Raw genomic sequence first — 23,245 nt, 5'->3', positions numbered from 1 at the left:
TATCCACTGTCTTCCATGTGTTCAGATCCAGGTTGTTATGACCACACCACAGGGCCAGCTGTTTAACCTCCTGTCTGTAGGCCGACTCGTCACCATCTTGAATAACGCTGATGATTGAGGGATCATCTGCAAACCTCAGGAATCTTACAGAGGGATCTCCTGAGGTGCAGTCGTTGGTATAGAGGGAGAACAGCAGTGGGGAGGGCACACATCCCTGGGGTCGGCACACATCCCTGGGGTCATCTGTGCTGATTGTCCGGGTGCTGGATGTGGTTTTCCCGTCTCACCTGCTGCTTCCTAACCATCAGAAAGCTAGTAATCCACTGACAGGTGGGGGCAGGCACAGTGAGCTGGGTCAGTTTGGAGTGGAGGATGTCTGGGATGATGGTGTTAAATGCCGAACTGAAGTCCACAAATAGGATCCAAGCACAGGTCCCCGGTGAGTCAAGATGTTGCAGGATGTAATGCAGTACCATGTTGACTGCATCGTCCACCGACCTGTTTGCTCCATAGGCACACTGCAGGGGGTCCAGATGGGGGTCTGTGATTCATTCAGGTGGACCAATACCAAACTCTCAAAACACTTCATGACTACAGATGTCAGAGCGACAGGTCTGTAGGGTTAGGGGTTGGTCATTCAGTTCCCTGTAGGAGGGTTTCTTGGGAACTGGGATGTCATTGGGATCACAGTCAGTCATTGCATCGCTTTTAAACGCCTTTATTGTGAAATCTGACCGGAGCGGAAGTTGGCAGTTAGCATTCCGTAGTCAAAATACTTGTGAGTGTGTGTTCGAGTGTGACAATGTTACCTTTATCAATTAAAGACGACGAGTACAAACCCGCCAAGTTTAACCTGCTGGTGAAGATCTCGGGATGGTTCAGGTAAACCCCCCGCTGCTTTTGGAGCTAACAGGTGCTAACTTAGCTAGCCGTGAAGCAACTGACACTATGGAGAAGCCACTAGCCTGTTGCTAAGCGGCTAGCCTAAACAAAGCAGCCCGCAGTGAACTCACTCTGCATTAAACTGTTTTCTCAGCCTCTCGTTTGTTGGCATGTGTGTCGGACGGTGCGTTGTGTGAGACTGTGACCACCAGGTGTTGATTAGCCGGGTTGCTCCCGGCTTGCTGGCTCCGGTTCAGACTGTAATGGAGATTTTCTGGGTGTTTCAGGTCGATCCTTGCCGATAAAACCTCAAGGAACCTGTTCTTCTTCCTCTGTCTGAACCTTTCCTTCGCCTTCGTGGAGCTCATGTACGGGATCTGGAGTAACAGGTAAGCTGACGGTGTTAGCATCCGCCGGTGTTTTGGTGTGCAGGATGTGCCACGTATGTGTTAGTGTTAGCATGGGGGGGCTCGGAGTGCCCGAGTCCAGCTTCATTAAACCCAAAGACACCCTCAGTTTGGCCCACACCTGGTCCGGACACCGGCTACAGGTGGGAAACTGCAGGGTTTACAGTGGTATGCCACTTAACTGGGATGCACTGGTTAAACGCGGATCTGTTCCGAGGTTCATGTTCTCAGCTACTGACACCAGTACTACCATTACTAATCCAGCGAGTTTCGACAGTGGCGGAAGTAGTACTCACATCCGTTATTTAAGTAAAAGTCGAAATACTACAAAATATACATATTTTGTTACATGTAAAAGTCCAGCATTCAAAATGTTACTGAAGTAAAAGTATTGGCATCAAAATATACTTGCTGTTCCAAAGTAGTCGCTGAGCGCAATGGCACATTTCACACTGATGCAGATATTATTGGATTATAGTTACTGATGCATCATTGAAGAGTATCAGATTTATGTTGACTAATCAATTAATGGACCAATGATTGCAGCTGTGACCACATGTTCAGTCACCACTCTTCCTTGTGTATCTGCTGCAGAGTGTGCAGTATTTACCATGTTGTGTTTGTGTGTCAGAGACTAAACCACATTACATCAGGTGCTTTGTTTATGATAAGAGGTTTGTTGGTGACTTGGTGTGTATGACTTGTGTTGCAGGCTCCCACTCCTCACAGTTGGGTGGGTTTTGGACATGATTGTGTTCAGATCACAGACACAGAAGGGGTAGAGCATATTTGTAATGATTTAGCTGCCATGTTTATATGGACACAGTGCCACAGCAGATGATGAACTGATATCAGATATTATGTGCCAGTTTTTGCATTCATCTCTCTTACTATTAGTACTTGGTCCTTTAAGGTAGTGTTTCAGTTTGTGGGATAGGGAGGAGGATTTGCAGTGTTTGCGTTGCTATACAGATGGTGACAAATTAAAGCCCTGAATCACTCAGCAGTCTCCTCCAGGGTGACGGGTCCACCTGTCTTCAGAACACAAGGGCTCACTGACTGGTCTGATGAAGATGACCATGGTGTGAACCAGATGCTGTGGCCTTCCCAGTCACCAGGTCTCAGCCCAGTTGAACAGCTATGGGAGATGTTGGAGTGACGTGTTAGACGGCGTCTCCCTACATCATCAAAACATCACATGAAGGAATGTCTGCTGGAAAAATGGTGTTCATCCCTCCAGGAGAGTTCAGAGACTTGGAGAGTCAGGGAAACTAGACATTATAAGCACTGATAGAAAATGTGCTGACCTACAGTCTAACCTCCTGGGATCTCAGGTGTGACTAGCTACAGTCAGTAAAACCAGTAGGGAACCTGAGAACCAGCAGGAGGATTAGTACACCCACACCCTGTGGCATCAGGGGTTGGGTGTTAAGATTTAATATTTATTTGCATTTCCACTGCAGTGGAGTTTTAAACATGCTGTTGTTCTTTAAATTTTAGCCCAGTGAACGCTGGAAGTGATGGACACTCACTGGTTCCAGGGGTTGTTCCAGAAAGCAGGCGTAAGTGAAAACCTGGAGTTAGTTCACGGTGAAATGAGGGAGACTCCGGATTTTCAGTTCCAGATATGGAGATCACTTGCGCTGAGTCTGTTACCATGGTAACTGATTTCTGCAGGTTTCCTTCAACAAACCCAGACTTCCTGTCTCTCATCCCTTCTACAGAGTCTGCAGATGCTCTGACAGCCACTTTATTTCCTCATACAGTCCATATCAAAGCAAAGATAACATTTTCAGAAGTTTACCTCAGGAGGAGGAAAAAAATCTTGATTAGAAAGTAGCCTGGTAGTTTGTTACCCAAGGCCTGTCTTTAATAATGTGCTCACTTTTATGATCATCAGTGATGCTCCATCCCTGGTAGGCTAGTGGTTAAGGCGCAGCGCTCTCGCTGCGGCGCCCCGGGTTCAAATCAGGGTTGCGTCAGGAAGGGCATCTGGCGTAAAACACGTGCCAAATGTCAACATGCAAGTCGTCAGTGTGATGATTCACTGTGGCAACCCCTAAACGGGAAAAGCCGAAAGTGACTTTAGTGTAAAGATGGTGATCTCTTGTTTAAATGCCAGCAGCCCATTAGCGAGGATTCATCCTTATCGCAGAATAAAACCTGCGCGGGCCGTTTATCCATCTAACAATGACTGTGTGGACATGAAGACAGCTGTCCTTTCCTCTGACACAGCTGCTGTACAACACCGTGAGCACTCTACATAACAATAATATTAAAAAGAAAACTCACTGAAGCTTTGGCCACGTGACACTGATGTGTGAATGATCCGTTCTGGTGTTTTAATATTCCTATAACAGTTATTGATCATTTTGGGGATTGTGTTAATACTTCTACATGAGAATGACTGTAGTGCAGAAAACTGGACTAACTGCACTTTAGAGGTAGTTTATGAATATGCCTGAAATCTTTTTAGCAGCAGTTCAGTAACCGTTTACATTCACTACATGTTTAAATAGGCTGTGCTTTTAAATGCATTGAGCAAGATCTTTAAATGTTAAACATTGTCTTACCTGGTTGATGTCATCTCCTGCTGCCACCAGCAGTTTGTCCCCATCAGCCTACAGCTGAAAAAATATCTTTAATTAATGCAACAAACAGAAGAATTTCAGCACCATCCGTTACAGAAATCCAGGCTGCTAAACAAATGAATAGAGTGGACTGTGCTGAGTGAAATGTAACGGTGTTAGCATACTGATCTTTTTCGCCAAATTGGGCTTTCGCTGCTGTTGCGATTTTAAAAATAAATGTGCAGTAATGTCACATTATTTGAAGTTCCACTGGATTAAAATGGCAGCTCTGCTCTTTACCTATTGGCAGGGTTGATCATTATATACAATCATGGCCAAAAATATTGGCGCCCCTACCTTTCTGTCAGATAACGCACCACTTCTCCAAGAAAACTGTTGCAGTCACCAAGTCTTTGGGAATCTCATGTTTCTATCTTTTGTTTGCATTGAAACAACACAAAAAACCTTCCTTGTGTTGTGTCTCCAGTTTAGGTCTGATCTCAGACTCCTTCCACATGTTCTTTGACTGCACCGCCCTGCTGGCAGGTCTGGCAGCCTCCGTCATCTCCAGGTGGAGAGCCAACGACAGCTTCTCCTACGGGTGAGCTGTGCTCTGCTGCTCAGGCCTGACTCATCTGACTGATCTGGGCTCTGTGGTGTTTGTTAAAGGCCACAGTGTGTTTCAGCCTGTTTCCTGTCTCTTTCAGTTATGTGAGAGCAGAGGTGCTGGCAGGCTTCGTCAATGGCCTCTTCCTCATCTTCACAGCCTTCTTCATCTTCTCTGAAGGAGTCGAGGTAACGCACACACTGCAAATGGAAACAGCCTAGTACAGTTGTCTGCATGAATCTGTCCAGAGATGGATACAGTTTTAAGGTGGAGGTGGTACAGTTTTAAGGTATCTGTACTTTACTTGAGTGTTTTTTCTGCTACTTCATACTTTGACTTCACTACATTTTAGAGGCAATTATTGTACTTTTTACTCCACTACATCAGTTTTATAACTTTAGTTACTTTTCATATCCAGATTAATACAGTATGATTATAAAACTACATTGATCCCTGGTGGGAATAAGCTGCCCAGCAGTATTTTAAGTTAAAAGCATATAAGCCAGTTAAAATTAGCTCCCTCTTTACCAGCTGCAACATTAAATGTGACATACACAGTAATGCATCAGTCTTTGTGATGCAATAATATGATATACAGGAATGTGAAATGTGCCTTGTAACAGAGTATTTTTACACCATTGTATTGCTACTTTTGATTAAGTAAGGGATCTGAGCACTTCTTCCACCGTTGTACCCGTCTCTCTCTCTCTCTGTCAGAGAGCCCTGGAGCCTCCTGACGTTCATCATGACCGGCTGCTTCCTGTCTCTGTTGCCGGGCTGCTGGTAAACCTGGTTGGGATCTTTGTGTTCCAGCATGGAGGCCATGGACACTCACATGGAGAGGGAGGTACTACCTGCAGTGCTCGGCTCGGTGAAACCTCCCAGCAGCTCTACAGAACCTGACTTCAGTCCATTAGTTCTCTAATACCCGTCCCTCTCCGTCCCCAGGTCACGGTCACAGCCACTCTCTGTTTAATGGCAGCGTGAGTCACGGCCACAATCACGACCACCAGAGCAAACACGCAGACTGGCACAGTCCCAGTGAACATGGTGGACACGGACACAGTCATGGAGGACACGGGCACAGTCATGATGGTCACGAGCACAGTCATGGTGGACATGGACACAGTCATGATGGTCACGAGTACAGTCATGGTGGACAGAGACACTGCCACGAGGAGCCGCACTGTCACGGTGAGTGTGACGCACCTGACCAGGTGTAAACTGTACTAGTTTAACTTTTGTTGTAACTCAGAGCTTGACCTGTGCTAACTTGCGGGTAACTATGGCAACAGGCTCTACCGGTGATGCTAACCTAAGAGTCAATTATGTGGTTAGAAGTTTTCCTGTTATTGTGTGTGAGGCTACAATCAGTGATCAGGTTACCTGATCACCTTTGAGTGGTTTCCTGTAAATGTTGGAAGAGACTGAGAATTGTCATCGCGGTGTTCCGGAGTGGTTTGTTCAGTTCCTGGAACATGGGCGGAAGTGAGGGGGTGGTCAGAGGTGGCACCAACCACACGCAGAGTCCGACTGGCTATCCCTGCAGAGTCACAATGTGATGCTTGTTAATATTAATTAGAGGTGGGGAAATAACCAAGTACAAAGATTTCCTTACTGTAGCTTTTCGGGTATCTGTACTTGAGTATTTTTCTGGCAACTGTTTACTTTTACTCACTACATTTTAACACATATCTGTACCTTCTACTCCTTACATTTTCAAATCAGGCTCATTACTTTTAGTTTTTATACATTTGAGGGGAATTACCAATTATTTTTATTTGGCACTTACTGCAACATGTGCACACCGCTGCACTGGGTCACATGTTCCTTGTTTACAGTCTGCTAGCTCCTCACACCTTCATGGAGATCTCGCACATGTGCGGTTATGTCTTGCTTTACTTCAGACCATAGATGTATGCTTCAGACGCTGTAAAACGTTATGGTTGTTTAAACTTTGGTGGCAACACACACACACACACCAGTCTGGTGTTTGGTAATGAAGAAACAAGTTCCTCAGTGCAGAGGTGTTTCACTGAGATGTGTTGAATCGTCTCTGAAAGACAACGGAGGTCTACGGCAGACGAATCAGCTGATCCAGGTTGGAGACGGACAGACATTAAGAGTGAGCGGAGGCAGCTCACCATTGGTTTTAGTCTCTGTGTGGGGACAGTTGAAAGGACTCTATCCTTTAAGGCTCAATTAGACCTGAAATGTGTTCTCCTTAGTTAATGTTCATTATTTTTGGTATAGTTAAAATAGTTTAGGGATCTCAGAAATATATTGTTGCACAGAAACAGCTGTAGAAATGCCCTTTGAACGACTACTTTTTACTTTTATACATAGAGTACATTTCAGAGCCTATACTTTTTACTTTTACTCAAGTGAAGAGTTTGAATCACTACTTCTACTTTTAGTAGATTTTTTTTACAGAGTATTTTTACACAGGTATCTGTACTTTTACTTGAGTAACGAATGGGTGTACTTTTGCATCCGTGGTATTAATGAATGAAAAATAAAACAATGACAAATTGATGCCTTAAATACAACTAACATTTTTCTGGTTCTTTATACCTGAGATTAGTCAAAGTAGTTTTATTTTAAATTATGCATGCAGCATGATATTTGAATAAGAAGTAAATAAGGGATGCAGCCAAAGTTAAGCTAAACAAAGCACCATGTGTCTTGCTTTTGATTCTTAATAATGTATGATTTCTTATTTCATATACCTGGGGCTTTAATGTAGTTTTTACGTATATTTCAAATGTGGCAGCCATCTGAGTCTGTGCCTCAGCCTGGCCACCTCATCCAAAGTTTTCTAGACCCGCCCCTGTATGTGGGACGTGGAAGGAATGTCCCAACAATAGGAAATGTTTGTGAAAGGAACTGCACTAAGTTGGTTCAAATCTTATTTATCAGAAAGATTCCAATTTGTTCATGTAAATGATGATTCTCCCTCGCAGATTGAAGTTAGTCATTGCGTTCCACATCAACTCACCCCAACTGGTCGAGGCAGAAGCCGGGGTCTGTCGGACGTTTCTTCCATTAAAGGGAGATTTTCCTCCCCACTGTCATCACCACTGTTGACCCTTGTCTGCTGTTTCTCTTGCAGATGAGCTGCAGCACACGGGGAGAACCTCCAGCAAACAGATCCTGCAGGGTGAGATGTCACACATGATGCATCATGCAGAACAAACAGCCTTGTTCTTTACCACACATTTTACTAACAGGATACACTGATCAGCCATAACATTATGACCACCTGCCTGACACAGTGGGTTAACGCACATGTCACTCTGCAGCTCACTGTGCATCTGCTACTTCATGTGGTCATGAGGACCAAATAGATTTTTTTTTTTTTTAGACTCATTCAACAGGCTCCACACTCCAGGTGTGATATCACCACTATAGCCACTGAATGTTCAGACCAGTGTACAGTATTTCTCAGTTTCACCAATTTTAACAAAGATTCAAACAAACTCTGATCTTTTGAAGGATGAATATTTAAAAGTTGAGTCTACAGTAAATCAACCACATCATCGTTGAGCTGTGGGCATCCATGACCGGTTCTGTCCTTCCTTAGACACTGTTGGTAGGTACTGACCACCGCAGACCGGGACCACCCAACAAGACCTGTAGTCTGGGAGACGCTCTGACCCAGTTATCTCACCATCACAGTTTGGCTCTTGTCAAAGTCACTCAGATCCTTACACTGCCCACTTTTCCTGCTTCCATCACATCAGCTTTGAGAACTGAATATTCACTTGCTGCCTAATATACACACACTGACAGGTAACGAGATGGTCCGCATTAATCTCTTCACCTGTCAGTGGTCAGAATGTTCTGGCTGATCGGTGTGTGAGAACATGTGCTCAGATCCTTAGTAAATCTTCAGGATTTACCATAACTGATTCTTTGTTTCATTTCCAAACAGATAAGAGGGAAGAAATTTTAATCAGATAAAACACAGGAAATGGCAGAATACAAGCACAAAATGAATTTGGTTGCTGATGAGACAAACAGTTGCTTTGTTACACAGCAGAGATAAACAAAGCTATGTGTAAATATATGCATATCAATGTACACAGCAGTAAAGGACAAGAGTCTTTAAAATAAGTAAATCATAGATAATAATATAGAAGAATAAAACTGGACTAAAGATGAATTGAAACTGAATTCCCATCAATGCTGTTTCTTCACTGAGCCATTGAGGGGCGCTCACACATCACCATACAGCGTTTTAAAAACTGGGACTAAAGTTTTCTGTTTGTTAATCTGAAAAGATCACTACCATGAGGGTTCACATAACGTAGCGAATATTTTGTACATACATGGTTTTCATTTGACAGTGAAGAGGAGTTTGTGTGCAACAGTACAGCTGGACCATGTGGGAGACTCCACAGTGCAGGAAGCAGTTTGTCTTCGGGTCACTGCCGCACCTGATCAAACAGGTGAACATTTAAGACCTGTGTGTGTGTGTTGCAGGCGTCCTCCTACACATCATTGCTGACACTCTCGGCAGCATTGGGGTGATCATCTCTGCTCTGTTGATGCAGAAGTACGACCTGATGATCGCGGATCCCATCTGCTCCATGCTGATCGCCCTCCTCATTGGAGTCAGGTAACGTGCACATCTCAGGTGATGAATCGTGCCTGCTGCAGTCATTTCATGCTGGAAGGGAACTCATCACTGTAACATGTCATGACAGGTCATGTGTGCGATGGTCAAATGGCCCAGTTTCCTCCCAAACCACTGGGTTATGATACTGTATGTTCTTTCCAGTTTGGCCTGATCAGAAGCTTCTCCATAAACGCCCACAACATGTGAAACGTCCTGGTCTCTACACTGACCCCGTCGCTGTCGTCGTTCTCCTCCATGTTTACTGTTACTGGTCTGTGAGGGGCCGACGCCGAATGATGGCGACAGGCTGTATGTGCAGAGGAGGAGATGTTAAAAAGACCACATGGATTCTGACCTGACCACTCTGACAGTGCTCACACAGTCAGAGGTTGGAGAGGAATTGGGTCTAGGAGCACATACACAGGTGGCCCAGATCTAGTGTGTTCACACTGCTGCGGACACATCAGGTCTGAGAAACTGCAGCTGCATCTCTGTTCCGTCTCATATCATTCTCAGTGGCCGACTTCACTCATGGTGCTGGTGCTGTCACATCTAATTAACAACTCGGCCTCTTTCACATGAATGCGCTCGTGGCCTGATAGGAAAACCCAGACTTAAGAGAGCCAGTTGATGACCAGCTTTGTGGTACCGTTTATTCAGGACGGCCAATGTAACGCTCAGTGAAGCCAGATCACCTCAAGACAGCCAGAATAAGTTGAACTCATGGTGCAGGCCTCGGGTCTCCACCCTGTTGATTGACAGCTGTGATTATAGCCTACAACAGACCAAACTGAGGGGGGCGTGGCCCCAACCTGCCACCACCACACAACTGAGACCACACTGACTGACCGCAGTGTGTGTGTGGAGGGGGCGGGCCAGCTGCCTCTCCTTAGCAGTCAACCAATCAGCTCTCTCTGGATAATGACAGACTGTAGGATCTAAAGCTTTTATACACAATGCACTGCAGCAGTGGTTAGGGTTATGGGGTGCATTATATCAATGAGGGTCCTCACAACTACAGAGACATCTATGTGTGAGAGAGGCGGGAAGGAGTGAAGCTGAACAATTGATTTTTGAATGCTCTGACAGAGTCTGAACACTCTGCAGCTTTAATTCGTAGCTCCAGTGTTTACACTGCTCTCCTGACCAGACTCACTCTGGTCTCATTTCTGTGCAGACTGAAAACTGGGGCTGCACAATTAATCGTATCTCGACACTCAGAGGCAGCTTCCAGTGGAAACACGAACTTCTACAACCACTTGAAACAAAACATGTCAGGTTTTGTCATAAATAAATAAGCAATCAAGCTTAAGCAAAAGTGCACACAAAAAGAAAATGTATAAAACATTGTTTGCAGCTATGTGTCCTACTCTGCATATCTGCATTTACCAGGCTCTGGTCTCAGCTGCATGATGTTACTTTAACTACAAACTAACGTTAGCTAAATGCTGTCAGCTCTCTGTAAGTTAATTTCCACAGAACTGACCTGAAACCAGCATCTGGAGATGAGTCAAAAACCTCATGGATACTTTGGAAAATTGTTTCCACTAATGTAAAGAATGTGCAGTTAGTATTTAATAGGCTTAAATATGCCAATACCACTGCATCCGGCCCGGGCCTCTGGTCTTCTGGATGTAAATGCAGTGGTCAGATTTCCCAGAAGTCCCAGTGATAAATGGAGTTAGATGTGAGCTGATGTGGTTTGATAGGCTCTGAGTGATCACAGCTGCAGATTTAAAGCGTCAGCAGAGCGGAGCTGTGGTCAGCTGAGAGGCCCTGACACAACCACAGGCATCAGGTTTCTACAGCTGCAGTAACTGCTCGTAGGGAGCTGAACTCCACTTGGAGATCTGCTAATTCTCCAGAGGGAATGTGGAGAATGTAATGCAGACCAAACTCCAGTTAAAAAATCAATAGATTATTCTCATAAATGTGAGTTATCAGAGTAAAACTCAAGTAGGAGACTGGAGACGGATTTAGATTTAAGAATCTGAGTTCTGAGATGAGAAACTCTTGAAACTTCATATGCACATGAGCTGCACTGCAGGATGGAGTTCAGACCAAACTCCAGCAAAGAATCAGATTCTGGAGAAGCAGTTCATGTCTGTTGTTCAGTTCTGAAACAGCAGCAGTTGGTTGGTCACACAAAGTATTAAGTAGTAACATTTGTAATTGAAGTGTTGTTGGTGGGACAGCAGTAGTAATACTAGACAGCAGGGAAGAGTGCAGACCTCCACCAAGGGCCACCCCATTTCCCCATAATGCCATAAAAGCAATATTCCCATGATAGTGTGACCCTCATAATATGACTGCTCCACCATGAAAACCATTTGGAATGATGCTGATTTCATTATTAGTTTTAACATTATTCAAGAAAAATGATAGACATGACAGACATCCACTGGCTGGTTTAGGAGTAAAACAGGGACTTTAGTGAACGGACCGCGGGCAAAGCGGTGAAGACGTCACCTGGCAGGTTATGCCGAGTGACGGTTAAGGGAAGCGCGGGGTGTACCGCTCATTAGGCTCCGAGAGTGGAAACACGGCTACGATGTGCATGTATCCCTGCCATTGGTGGAGGTAATACGTAGTAGTACACATTTGTGGGTGTTACTTGTTACTAGCAGCTGTCATATTTATAGTGGTGGTGGTAGTAGCAGCATTTGTTGAAGTTGTGGCTGTATTACTAATCGCATTATAGTGTGGTTAGTGACAGTGGAGCCACACATCTGACCTCTGACCTCTGACCCTCAGTGTGGTGCCATTACTGAGAGAGTCCATTGGGATCCTGATGCAGAGAACACCACCTTCACTGGACCACACCCTGCCAGAGTGTTATCAGAAGGTGAGCACTGACCACACACACATACACCTACCTACACCTGAAGCACTGTAGTTTCAAGCTTCATAAGAAGCACCTGAACACACTCAAAATCTTCTTTGTTGTGTTGTGTTCAGGTGCAGCAGCTGCCGGGAGTGTACAACCTACAGGAGCCCCACTTCTGGACTCTGTGTACTGACATTTACATCGGAACATTAAAGCTGCTGGTGGCCCCCGACGCCGACACCCGCTGGATCCTCAGCCAGACTCACCACATCTTCACACAGGTACCTGAACGCACCACAGCATCACACAGCACACATCCAGCATTAGCACTAGTAATTGTTATACCAATAATGTACTTGTAGTAGTAGTAGTAGTAGTAGTGGTAGTGTGTCCTGTTTTTTGTTTTACTAACTGAGATAGTAGTGGTAGTAGTTGTCAGCAGAAACGTGTAAAACTTGTATATGTAATTGAAAATGTACTGTTGTTGCTATAGTAGCAGTACTTACCTGCTGTAAAGTTTGCAGTAGCAGGACTTCTGTCTTCTGTCAACAGGCCGGAATTCGACAGCTGTACGTTCAGATCGACCCAGTGGCCATGTAGAAGCTCCTCCTCCTCTGAACCCCTGGGGTCCAATCACATTCACTCTGCAGCTGCAGGTGACCCTGCCCCCCACCCCACAGACTGACTGAGACCACCAGGTGGTGGAGGGGTTTCAGAGACCCTGGGACATGTGACTCAATGAGCTTGAAAGCTCCTCCCCCACCGGTTTTTATTTTAATATACCAGTCAGTGGCCAGTGTGACCCCACCCCCACCCCAGAGCAAAGCATTGTGGGTAAGTGCCTTCATCATGAATCAGAGACAATCTGAGCCCGCCCTTCCTCTCTTGTGACATCACTCCTGGGACCAGACCGCTGCTGGCTGATTGGTCTGTGGTGAGTGTGATGTCATGCTGTGCTTTTAACGTGCCAAACCATGTGACCAAACCATATGACTTTTTATGTGATGATTCTGTTTGATCTCCAACTTTATTGATGACATAAAATCACTGTTTCCCAGAATTCAGTGTTTCTACAGATCAGTATGTCCAGCTGTGCACAGGTTGGATTTCCTTTCTAAAGGTTTTTCACTTTGAATAAGTTTCTTTTAGGAAGTCAGATTGTTTTAACATCAGAGACTTTTACTGTAATTGCCTGCCAACCAGTCAAATGTTCCTCTCCAGCCATGCTAACAGCTCTGTACCATGACAACATGCTGACATTCAGCGTGTTGGCATGCTAAAGATAGCTAATGAGCAGTAAACACAGCTGTACCTGAGGCTGATGGAAACATCATTACCTTCACCTTTAATGTGACATTTTCTAAATTACTATGTTAAAAACAAGCACACTGAACGCTCTTCAGGGTGAACAGAAACCTTTAGGAGGAACAGGAAGTGTGATATTACACTGTGGGTGCCATGTTGGGCCGATATTTAGTTTTGGAAATGCTGAGAATAGGGATGTCCGGATAACGATACAATTCCTTTAATATTAAGTACCTCCCACTACCAAATCTGATACTTACTTTTACCTACATTAAATGTTCCTTAAAGCTACAGTATGAAACTTTTTTCAAATATCTGTTGTAGAAATCTGCTCCAAAACTTGTCCTTATGTGGAGAGTTGCCGTCGAAGCCTCCTGTGACCCAGACTCACCGAACTGGCAGCAGTGCAGAGATATTAGCTTCTAAAAGGTTTTGAGTGGGACTGACCTCTCTGAACAGAGATTTTTGACTAGTTCTGCTTGAACAGTCAGTTTTGTTGCTTTCTCATTTATTGTAACTTCATGAGGACAAACATGAAGAGCTGAGCAGAGCGTGGCAGGTCATAGTGGAGGAGAGCAGAGCAGGGTGGATTGATTTGGAGTTTCATACTAGTGCTACCTTCATTTACATACTGTAGCTTTAGCTATCTGACATACTGAAATGAATCTGGCACAGGAGCTTCTTGATCCAAATCCTGGTTCCAAAATATGAAGCTTATCAGCTTAACTGTTTGATATGAGTAGAAGAATAACAGAGGTGGACAACCCACTCAGAGTTACAGGCCCATCACAGGGCAGATACTAACTCCTACGTCATGTCCGTATGTGAACACAGTTGGTGGATCCAGTCCGGTTCAGATCTCCCTGTCTGACCATTTAATAACACTGCAGTAACAAAAGGTGGTGGTTGTCATAGCTGCACTGGACAGAAGCATAAAACTCACCGTGTCTACACCAAAAGCACAGCGTGTGCAGTGCCTAACAGCTTACGTGCACATCACAGGAGGCTCGCGTTCGCACATAGGAGGCACTTGGTGAACAAAACCATACAGAGGAGTCTGCAGAGATACTTTAGAGAAAGGAAACCTATGGCCCAGAACTCCGAGGCACTGAGGAAATTACTGGCTACACTGGGAAAATCGAGTGTGAGACTGACAGGCGGGGGGGGGGCGGCGGGACAGTGTGGTACCAGACTGTTGTGGTGGAGGAGGAGCTGAGCCAAAATGCAAAGCTCTCAATTTACTAGTCAGTCTACGCTCCAACCCTCACCTGTGGTCACGAACTGTGGGTAGTGACCAAAAGGATAAGATCGCAAATACAAGTGGCCGAAATGAATTTCCTTCATAGGGTAGCCGGACCTTCCCTTAGAGATGGAGCTAGGACATCCGGAAGGGACTCTGAGTAGAACTACTGCTCCTTGACATTGAGAGGAGCCAGGTGGTTCGGGCATCTTATCAGGGCGCCTCCCTTTGGAGGTCTTCCAGACATGTCCATCTGGTACGAGACCCCAGGGCAGACCTAGAACACGCTGGAGAGATTATATATCTTGTCTGGCTTGGGAATGCCTCACAATCCTGCCAGAGGAGCTAGAACATGTTGCTGAGGAGAGGGACACCTGGACTGCCTTAGTGAGCCTGTGACCCGACCTTAGATAAGCTGAAGAAAATGGACAGTCTCTAAATATGTGTGCTCCAATATGTCCTGTTTGAGTTTCCGTCATCCTTCGGTTGAACTGTTTGCTGCTAACAAATGCTTGATTTTGTTTTTTAAAATTTTACTTTAATTTACGTGAACTGATCCTTAACTTGTCACATGGCTCTAAAAGAAAATGTTTTTAATTTAAAATTACAACCATGTGGAACCACATTAAAATCTGTACATTTTAACTGGATCTAACTAGTTTTTACCACATTTCACATCTGGTTCATGTTTTTATCATATTCTGTTGATAAGCCGGTGTCTTGTATCCTGTTCGCTGTGTGCCAGGATTACTGTCTTTGTAAGGACCCACAATACTTCAAATCTCTGAAGGGTCAGACTTGGTTTCTAAGGGCTTATTCACAGATCCCCTCCAGAGACTAACGGCACCAGTGAATGCTCCAAAGGCTGAGAACAGCCATCGCCCTGTACAGTGTCTGAAGGGAAGGAGTCACTGGTCTCTGCTCACGCTGCACAACGTGTTGGAAACAGGTGCTACTCCTGTGTTTCCTGAGGAGGAAACCTGCCCCCCAGTGCAGCAGTGTGGCTCACTGGGGGGACGTTTAATAGCTGGTGGACAACAGTGGAGGTCTACAGCACAGAGTGACAAGCTGGACCAGGGTCTGGACTCGCATGACGGTGAGGACACCCTGTTCACTGGTGCTGCTGGTCTCTGGATGGGGTTGGTGGCGAATGACAAACAGAATCACCAGCTGCATCCTTTAAGGTTTAGGTAAGGATCAGGTTCAGCCTGGGGGGGTTGGGGGCCTGGTAATACAACATGTAAATGAGGGTCCTAGGACATGTACGTGGAGCTGTCGATCATGTGGAGGTGTTGCAGTGAATTTGGTTCTGCATTCAGTCGCAGCATGTCCACCTCCAGTGGGTGAAGTTGACCGGTGACCACCAGCGAATGGAGCGGAGCAGACAGGTCACATGACAGCAGCTGACGTAAAGTTTCATTAGCATTAACCAACACATTAGCATGCTAACTGAGGTTTACCAACAGGTCTTACTGACTGACACCATTCAAGTTTTGTTTTTGCTTCAATGCTACTTCCTTAGGCACAGTTAGCTTCCTGTGCTAACATTTCAGCTGCGCCATTCAAGTTTTGTTTTTGCTTCGATGCTACTTCCTTAGGCATAGCTTCCTGTGCTAACATTTCAGCTGCTTATTCACAAACATCTGAGGAAAAACTCCTGCAACCAAACTACAAGGGAAAAAAAAGGTCAGTTCTTCATAAGGTGGAGGTCAAACCATGTTCAGACCAAACATGCTCCATAAAAATCTCTCTCCTGATCTTTGTTGTCATTACTTATTTCCAAACTCAACTTAATCTTCAAAATATAACAAAACCTATATTGGATCAGTTTTCTCAACTAAACTTTTGTAATACTTCTGAAAATTGTGACTCAATCTAAAACGAGTTCTCTGTAAATTTGTTAATTTTACTTTTTTTCATGAAACATTAAGAATTTTGTCTTATAAACTGTAAAAACAGGTCCTGGAGAAACAGGTCATTACAGCAGTGTCGGCCTTTAATGGTCCAGTACCAGAAATGACCATAGAAGAGGAGCTGCAGGAGACCATCGAACAAATTGTCTCTGCAGTTAGAAGTCCTACAAGAACAGCAAGAATGTTTACAAGAAATATTAGAATGGCCACTATTCAAAGAAGAGGAATACAAGGAGATGACAAGCCAGAGGAGGATGAGAATGAGCTGCATGAACCAGAAGGAACTGCATCTGTGATGTAGAATGTCCCAGTGCAGGAAGAGGGGGTCATAGAGGAGATGATGGAAAGCCTGTACTCCCCTATCACACCCAGCCCAAAGGAACCTGCAGACTCCTGCAGAATATGTGGTGGTGGATGAGTTGCAAGTAGAATCGGATTTTGAGGACAAAGAGGGAAACAGTAAAAGGAGTTGGAAAAGAGAAAAGAACGGAAGAATGCAGAATATGTGTTGGTGGACAAATGGGAAGCAAAATTAGACTTGGAGGAGAAAAAGAAGAAACAGCAAGAGGAGCTGGAAGAGAAAAATAAAATGCTATAGCTAGAATGCATAAAGTAGAAAGTTGATGCATTCTATATTTAGTAAGGATAATCAAAGGAGATGATTTGTATTTTGTTTGAAACTAGCATTTTTGCATGTGTAAGAACAAAATGAGAAATGACTACAGAAAAAGTAATGAAAAGTGATTTTTTATTTAAAGTGAAATGTGAGTAATTAAAAAGAATAGTTAATGCTAAAAATTTCTCAGTGACATCTGAAGGTATCTGCCTATAACTGCAGGTTATTGTTTGGTAGGTTTTGGGGTCTTGTCCTGAATTAATGATATGAAAGAGGGAGGTCTTCAGGGAACTGTGTTCATGGGTTCATGTTCGTTAATGAGTGAATATCTCTGCCAAAAAAACTTCAAGCAGTGTTTGGAGCTTTAATATGTTTCAAAGATGGCTTCAGATCACCTGTGGTCATGTGACTATGGTGGAAGGAGTTTTAACACTTCACTTTTGATTGATTATAAATGTGTATCTGATGAGACATGGTTCAGTTCTGTTTGTGTCGTGTTGAGCCAATCAGACGAGAGGTGACCAGGTGTGACTCACCAAGCTCCTCCCCCTCCTCCCGCCGCCTCTGGATGATCTGGATCAGCTGATCTGCAGCCTGGGCGACCGTCATGAAGCGTGGAGGCTCGTAGATCTTCTTCCCTCTGGAATGAGACAAACGTAAGCTGCTCATGAACAAAGTCCATTTTCAAAACTAAGTTTTCACATGAAATGTCTGACAAACCAATGAACGACATGGGGATTTTGGCAAAGCTCTGAAATATTTCCTGCAGACATGACATTTTAAAAAGAAATGAATGAATTTTCCTTCAAAAAGAGAAAATGTTTACTTTGTAGAAAAAAAAAAAAAAAGACGACCAGCTTCCTTCACTGGTGTGCTATGAGCTACAAGTTACTTTCCAAAGGACCATCTGTAAATCATCAGTCAACGGCCACACTAAGCTGTTACCTGGTAGGGTCTAGGGGCAATGCTGGAGGAGGCTCTGCCTGTCAGACTGAACTTAGGGTTGGTTGGATAAACAGTGATTTAAGTTTCTGTGGTTCGATTTCTGTGAGCTCATCCCACTGCACATGCTCACTGAGGTTCACCTCAGAAAATAGCTGGGATGACATCAGACCGGCTTTCTGTGAACCCACAGGAGGACCTGGACCCAGATATGGATGTGGTTCTGGTTCTTACCTCATCATGTTCTCGATGCTCTGCTCTTTGACTTTGATGTCTGTCAGTAGAAACAGAATAACGACACATTAGATTTCATCCCCACTGCTGCTTCAGTTCAACAAGTACCAATGGAAAACATGTCCTCATGAACTTCTTTCCAACAAGAAACCAACAAATAAGAGTGAGCTCTGAGAACAAGCCAAGTAACATTTTCCTAGAAGCCAACGACGCTGCTGTTTTTGAATCTGTCCAGCAGCAGACTGTCTCCTCACTTTGAACTAGATGAAAGGACACATCGTGTTGATTGTCTAGATCTTTGACCTGTTTTGTGCTGTGGAAGCTAAAATGATAAGCCAGTTAACTGATGACTTGATTTTATTGTTAAGGTCCATTTCCAGGGGCTGTGTGGGTCGGCTGCTATTATTCATGTTCTGAGACATAAATCTGTTAGCTCACCTGTGACCGACTGTGCTGGGACTCAGCTAACGTCCCAGACTGCGACACAGCATTTCCTTCTGGTGAACCATTCACCGTGTTTCAAGTCCCAGGTCACAGCAACTTTTGACAAGGCAAGTTTAGGCACCTGTGGTGGGAGTTATCCATTTAACTGTACAGTTAAATGGATGCGGTTTCTCTACCCAGTAGACTACAGATTTCAATGTTGCCAAATGTGTCCATGTTTAATAATAATGCAAAGGGTGCACTGGACCTCAGCCTGAAAATGATCTGAATAATGTGTGATCCTCGCTGGCGCCCCTCCACCTGGTGGAGTGTGCCTGTGCCCTGTGACTACAGAAAGACAAGCGTGTGATTGGATCTCACCCAGCAGACAAAGCGTGTGCAGTCCAGCCGCTCTGTTTTTGCAGATTTTGTCATAGAAACTCTCCGGCCTCCACGTCTCCGTCCAAAACACCAGCGACACTGTCTCCCCAAAGTTATACAGCTGACACACAGACAGAGGTCAGATGTCAGCTGTTTGCACAGAGGAAACAGATCGTCACGGCAACACTTCCTGTTTAAACCTCTTATCTCCAAAAACAGCAGCAGGCCTCAGGTCAGCTGACCCACCAGCCTGTACACTGTTTCCATCAACATTCATCAGACGGGTGAGAATTTACATGTAGACCCAGTGCTGAACTAAATCAGGTCATCATTAAACGACGCAGCCGTCTAGCCTCAAGTTTGACCGACGTCCCAACCCGACCCAAACATAATTTCTAAACCCGAACCCGGCCGGGCACAGGCTTCAGATCAGAGTCCGGGGAACAAACCCTCAGTGAATCTGCTCAGTGTTTGAATGTTAACAGAAGGCTTTATTTAGTCTTCATTACAGTGACTCTTCCCCTCCCTGTGCTACTCGCCACATGGAGCTAAACAGTAAAGCACTGAAGAAGACGAGTCACAGTACATGAAGTATTACGATCGTATCACTGTGTTTGTACTTACATCTTGAATCTCCAGTCCCTCGCTGGAAGTAAAAGATGAAATAATGATTCAGTTTTTCTAACGTATATTTTGATAGATTACTGTGAAATATTTCATTTCTGCCATTTAATATTTATCTGTAAATTACATTTCTTTCTAAACAAAGAATCAGTTCTGAACTGTTTGGTTTCACTTCTGGTTATTGGGTTCTTTTTATGGGTAGCCAACATAAATGTGAATGGGGTTATTTTTACCTGACAAGTGAAACTAACATCAGAACTCAGAGCTAGGAACCTGGTACAGGTCAAACCGAGCGTAATTAAAATTTTAACGTGTGTTTATATTAGTCATGCAGCAGCTGGGTCTCTGTGCCCTGCTCTTGCCTGACGGGTTGGGCCTGATGGGAGGGGTCATGTGGTGAGTGGGCAGGTCTTTCATATAATGTAACAGTCTCACAGACCGCAGAGGCTGATGGGACTGACTTCCAGCAGAGGGAACACTGCTCATTTGCATAGCCTGCCCCTTATTAACATATTAACAACCTCCCAGAGGAGCTGCTCTGTTAGCATAAATGCTAATCTGTGTGTGGACAGCTGGGTCCCGCACTGTGATTGGTTGTTCTGACAGGTCAGTTATTGATGAGGTCAGATTAACGCAGTGAATTTGCTGTTACAACAACAACATCAGTTTAATGAGTCTGACCAGAAGCTGCAGCAGATGGACCTGAAGATACACCCGGGGGGGGTTAGCCCTGAGCTGAGCTGTGACTCTTAGGTGCACATCGCAGCTGCTGGCTCAGGTTTTTTTGTTTGTTTGTTTGTTTTTTATTCAGCCTCATTTACCTGCCCAACACTATCAACAGACAGGAACTCCAAAACTAAACCCAGACACTGCTACACCCTCCAGGGCAGTCAGCTCATCTTTATCTAAAACATACACACTGTACATTATATGTTGTAAAGCACTTTGTAATGTGTGGTTCTGATTAGTAACTCGGTGTCAGTATCTGGGAGGGTACAGCTGCCTGTGAGACTCAGCTCACAGTGACATGTTGCGTGGTGTACCTGCAGACCACAGCAGCCCACAGCGTTCATGATGGAGGCGTTATGGATAACCTTGTACGGTATCCCAGCATTCACTGCTCTCAGGACCAGGTCACTGTGGGTGGTGGCTCTGCACAACAGAACAACAATATATAGCATGTGTAAGAGATTTCAAGTAAACATGAATAAAAAATGAAAGGACAAATTACAGCTTTCATGTTTCTTGATGATTCCAACATATAATCTAATATTTAGCCATAAATTGGTCTTTAAAACTGTATTTAAACACTTTAATTGATGAACCAATTGGTATTGATCTGCATAGCTGCTTCTGTACAGGCTCAAAGTGACGTACAGCCAAATTAACAAACGGGCAAGACTGAACAAACCTGTAAAACACAAATGCAATAAAACAAAAACAAAGAAAAACAGCCAAATCAAAAGTCAGGCTGCAGTTAACCATAATTATGATACAAACATCACATGATAAAGAGCAGAAAACCTTTAACCTGGATGTGACTGTACTGTTCAGACACCAACGTGTCAGATGTCGCGAAAACACCGAGCACCAGGTTTAGTCTTCAGTGGCACAAACCAGCAGCTGGAGCTTGTCAACATCAAACAGCTGTCCAGCCCTCACATCTGGGGATCAGTACAGCTGCTGCTACATGGACTGAAAAACAGATCACTTTCCTGACACAGGGACATCAGGACTCACCCGAACGGGTCGCCCACCACCAGGAACGCCACATCTGTCATATCTGCATCCTTCAGGATCTCGTCCGCCCCCTGTTCCACCAGGTCTCTGTCTGCCAGGATCAGCTGCTTCCCGTAGTACTCCTCCTAGGACATATACACTGTTGAAGCATCTATCCCTGGTTTACTCCCTCACACATTGATTCTGTAGTGAACAAAATGTTAAAGCAAACTGCGTTTTAAAGTTTGGACTGTAGAGCTGGAGCTGTGTCCAGCTGCTTCCTGAGGGGTCACCTGCTGCTTCTCCAACAGTGCAGGAGGAGTTCCCACTGCTCACCACCTGCTGGCTGCTTCTACTTCACTCTGGGGTCCAGCTCCTCCCAGACATGTCAGCTGGGTTTAGGCCGGTGGCAGTGGGTGCCGGGTCACCTGACATAGGCTCCGTCACCGTCCTCACAGAGTCTGGAGGCTCGGGCTCGTTGTCCTGCTGGAAAAGTGCTGTCAGTCCCGCTGAGCTCAGGCCAGATGGGACGGCGCGTCTCTGTAGGATGTTGTGTAGCTGTGAGTACGTATCCAGTGTCAGCACAAGGCTCCCCCCACCATCACGGCTCCACCTCTGGGCTTCACCTTCTCTGGTCTCACAGAGCCACCGTGGTCGGAGACAAAACCTCTAATCTGGACTGACTGGGCCAAAGCCCGGATTTGCTTTGGTCCAGTCCTTGTGTTTCTCCTCTTCCTCTGTCGAGGCAGCCCTGCAGTGGCTGTGAAGCCTGATCCACACAGTCTCACCTGAGCAGCTGAGCTGGGGGTCCTCATGAGAGCCAGCTTCATCGGAGCGTTTGGCGGTTTGTGTGACTAGATGGAACCGACTGACCTTCAGGTCTTAAAGTGTCAATGGCCTGTGGGCTGTCCTCACTCAGTGGAGCCATTCTGGATTAGGACCCTGTGGTGTAGACCAACACAGCTGGTGGCCAAACACAGGAAGAAACCAGAAGGCACCGGCTACACCATCCAGGGGGGCTCCTCAGGAAGCTGCATGGGCACAGCTGTCGACAAGCAGCGCAGTGGACGCTATGAGGAATCGGACACACGACGCACTTTTCGTTCACTACACATTTACACGTGTCTTCATATAGTTCTGAGGGCTTCTCTATTAATGTAGGGTATAGAAGCTCCGTGTTGCCTGTGCTGTAACGATTTTTAGTGTTTTAATACATTCTCCGAGTGTTAGCTCATGTAGCAGTTAATTAGCTTTAGCACAGACCAGCTTCAGTCAGGAGCAGACACCTGTGCACAAACACACCTGTCATCTGTTTAAGAAACACGGCCTCGTATTTTTACTGTACACATTTTACATGTAGCTGTGGACTCACCAGAGCCTCCTTCCCCACGGTCAGGATGGAGGTGTAAGCCTCCAGGTAAACTCTGGAGCAGCTCTTCACCGCCTGTAGACCTTTGACCGTGATGTCCGTGGCGTCTCCCAACCCCAGGCCGATCAGATACAGCATGCTGCCGGATCGGAGCCCCGTTGCGCTGAAACAAGGTTAAACTTCACTCCCGCTTCCTGAATCTCCCCTTTAATTTACTACTGTCCTGCATTCACGTGTAAGCTCAGTGGACGGACTGGAATACGGCTTGCCGTAAAATGTTACGACGTGCAGCAGCTACAGCCTCGCTCTGCTGTGTTAATATGTTCCGCCAAATTCCATTCTCAAATCTGTGTATTGCATACAGGCGGCATATTATCAATCCAGTTCATAAATAAATTATTTATATAATATTCAATGCAACCAGGTGATGGTGTGTTTACTTCGGCATATATATATATATATATATAATAGACTATTTTGAACATTTTGATATAAACCTCATCTTGAAATTAACTTCATTAGTCGCTCCTTGTACGCTGATCACAATTTTTTTTATAACAGGTCA

The 23,245-nt window shown here is 45.0% G+C and overlaps 2 protein-coding genes across 2 annotated transcripts; one reads left to right on the top strand and one right to left on the bottom strand.

Annotated features, from left to right (window-relative positions):
- The first annotated feature begins 386 nt into the window (after positions 1-386).
- On the top strand, positions 387-12,974 carry slc30a7 (solute carrier family 30 member 7). Its single transcript, XM_020609114.1, has 11 exons — positions 387-882; positions 1,170-1,271; positions 4,347-4,460; positions 4,567-4,654; positions 5,184-5,313; positions 5,415-5,660; positions 7,579-7,626; positions 8,952-9,087; positions 11,842-11,932; positions 12,046-12,195; positions 12,467-12,974. Exons 1-11 carry the CDS (start codon positions 803-805, stop codon positions 12,512-12,514), a joined length of 1,233 nt encoding a protein of 410 aa, XP_020464770.1. The 5' UTR covers positions 387-802; the 3' UTR covers positions 12,515-12,974.
- A 1,448-nt stretch (positions 12,975-14,422) lies between these two features.
- On the bottom strand, positions 14,423-23,017 carry dph5 (diphthamide biosynthesis 5). The gene is made up of 7 exons (XM_020609085.1): positions 22,684-23,017; positions 21,333-21,457; positions 20,636-20,744; positions 18,969-19,089; positions 18,165-18,204; positions 17,487-17,628; positions 14,423-15,904 (listed from the first exon to the last, which is right to left on the bottom strand). Exons 1-7 carry the CDS (start codon positions 22,816-22,818, stop codon positions 15,713-15,715), a joined length of 864 nt encoding a protein of 287 aa, XP_020464741.1. The 5' UTR covers positions 22,819-23,017; the 3' UTR covers positions 14,423-15,712.
- Positions 23,018-23,245: the final 228 nt, after the last annotated feature.

This window comes from Monopterus albus, unplaced genomic scaffold (assembly GCF_001952655.1).
Source record: "Monopterus albus unplaced genomic scaffold, M_albus_1.0 scaffold98.1, whole genome shotgun sequence".
NCBI lineage: Eukaryota > Metazoa > Chordata > Actinopteri > Synbranchiformes > Synbranchidae > Monopterus > Monopterus albus.
The sequence above is the reverse complement of the archived record's forward strand: the minus strand, read 5'-3'. Positions and strand labels throughout refer to the sequence as shown.

Bases quoted from the DNA above. Each gene is read 5' to 3' on its own strand.
- dph5 (XM_020609085.1), bottom strand. From the start codon at position 22,818: ATGCTGTATCTGATCGGCCTGGGGTTGGGAGACGCCACGGACATCACG. The intron at 21,458-22,683 runs GTGAGTCCACAG...TATATGTCCTAG, and splicing joins CCGTGGGGAAGGAGGCTCTG to GAGGAGTACTACGGGAAGCA. The intron at 18,205-18,968 runs GTGAGATCCAAT...TTCTACTGACAG, and splicing joins GCACACGCTTTGTCTGCTGG to ACATCAAAGTCAAAGAGCAG.
- slc30a7 (XM_020609114.1), top strand. From the start codon at position 803: ATGTTACCTTTATCAATTAAAGACGACGAGTACAAACCCGCCAAGTTT. The intron at 883-1,169 runs GTAAACCCCCCG...TGGGTGTTTCAG, and splicing joins AAGATCTCGGGATGGTTCAG to GTCGATCCTTGCCGATAAAA. The intron at 4,655-5,183 runs GTAACGCACACA...TCTCTCTGTCAG, and splicing joins TCTTCTCTGAAGGAGTCGAG to AGAGCCCTGGAGCCTCCTGA.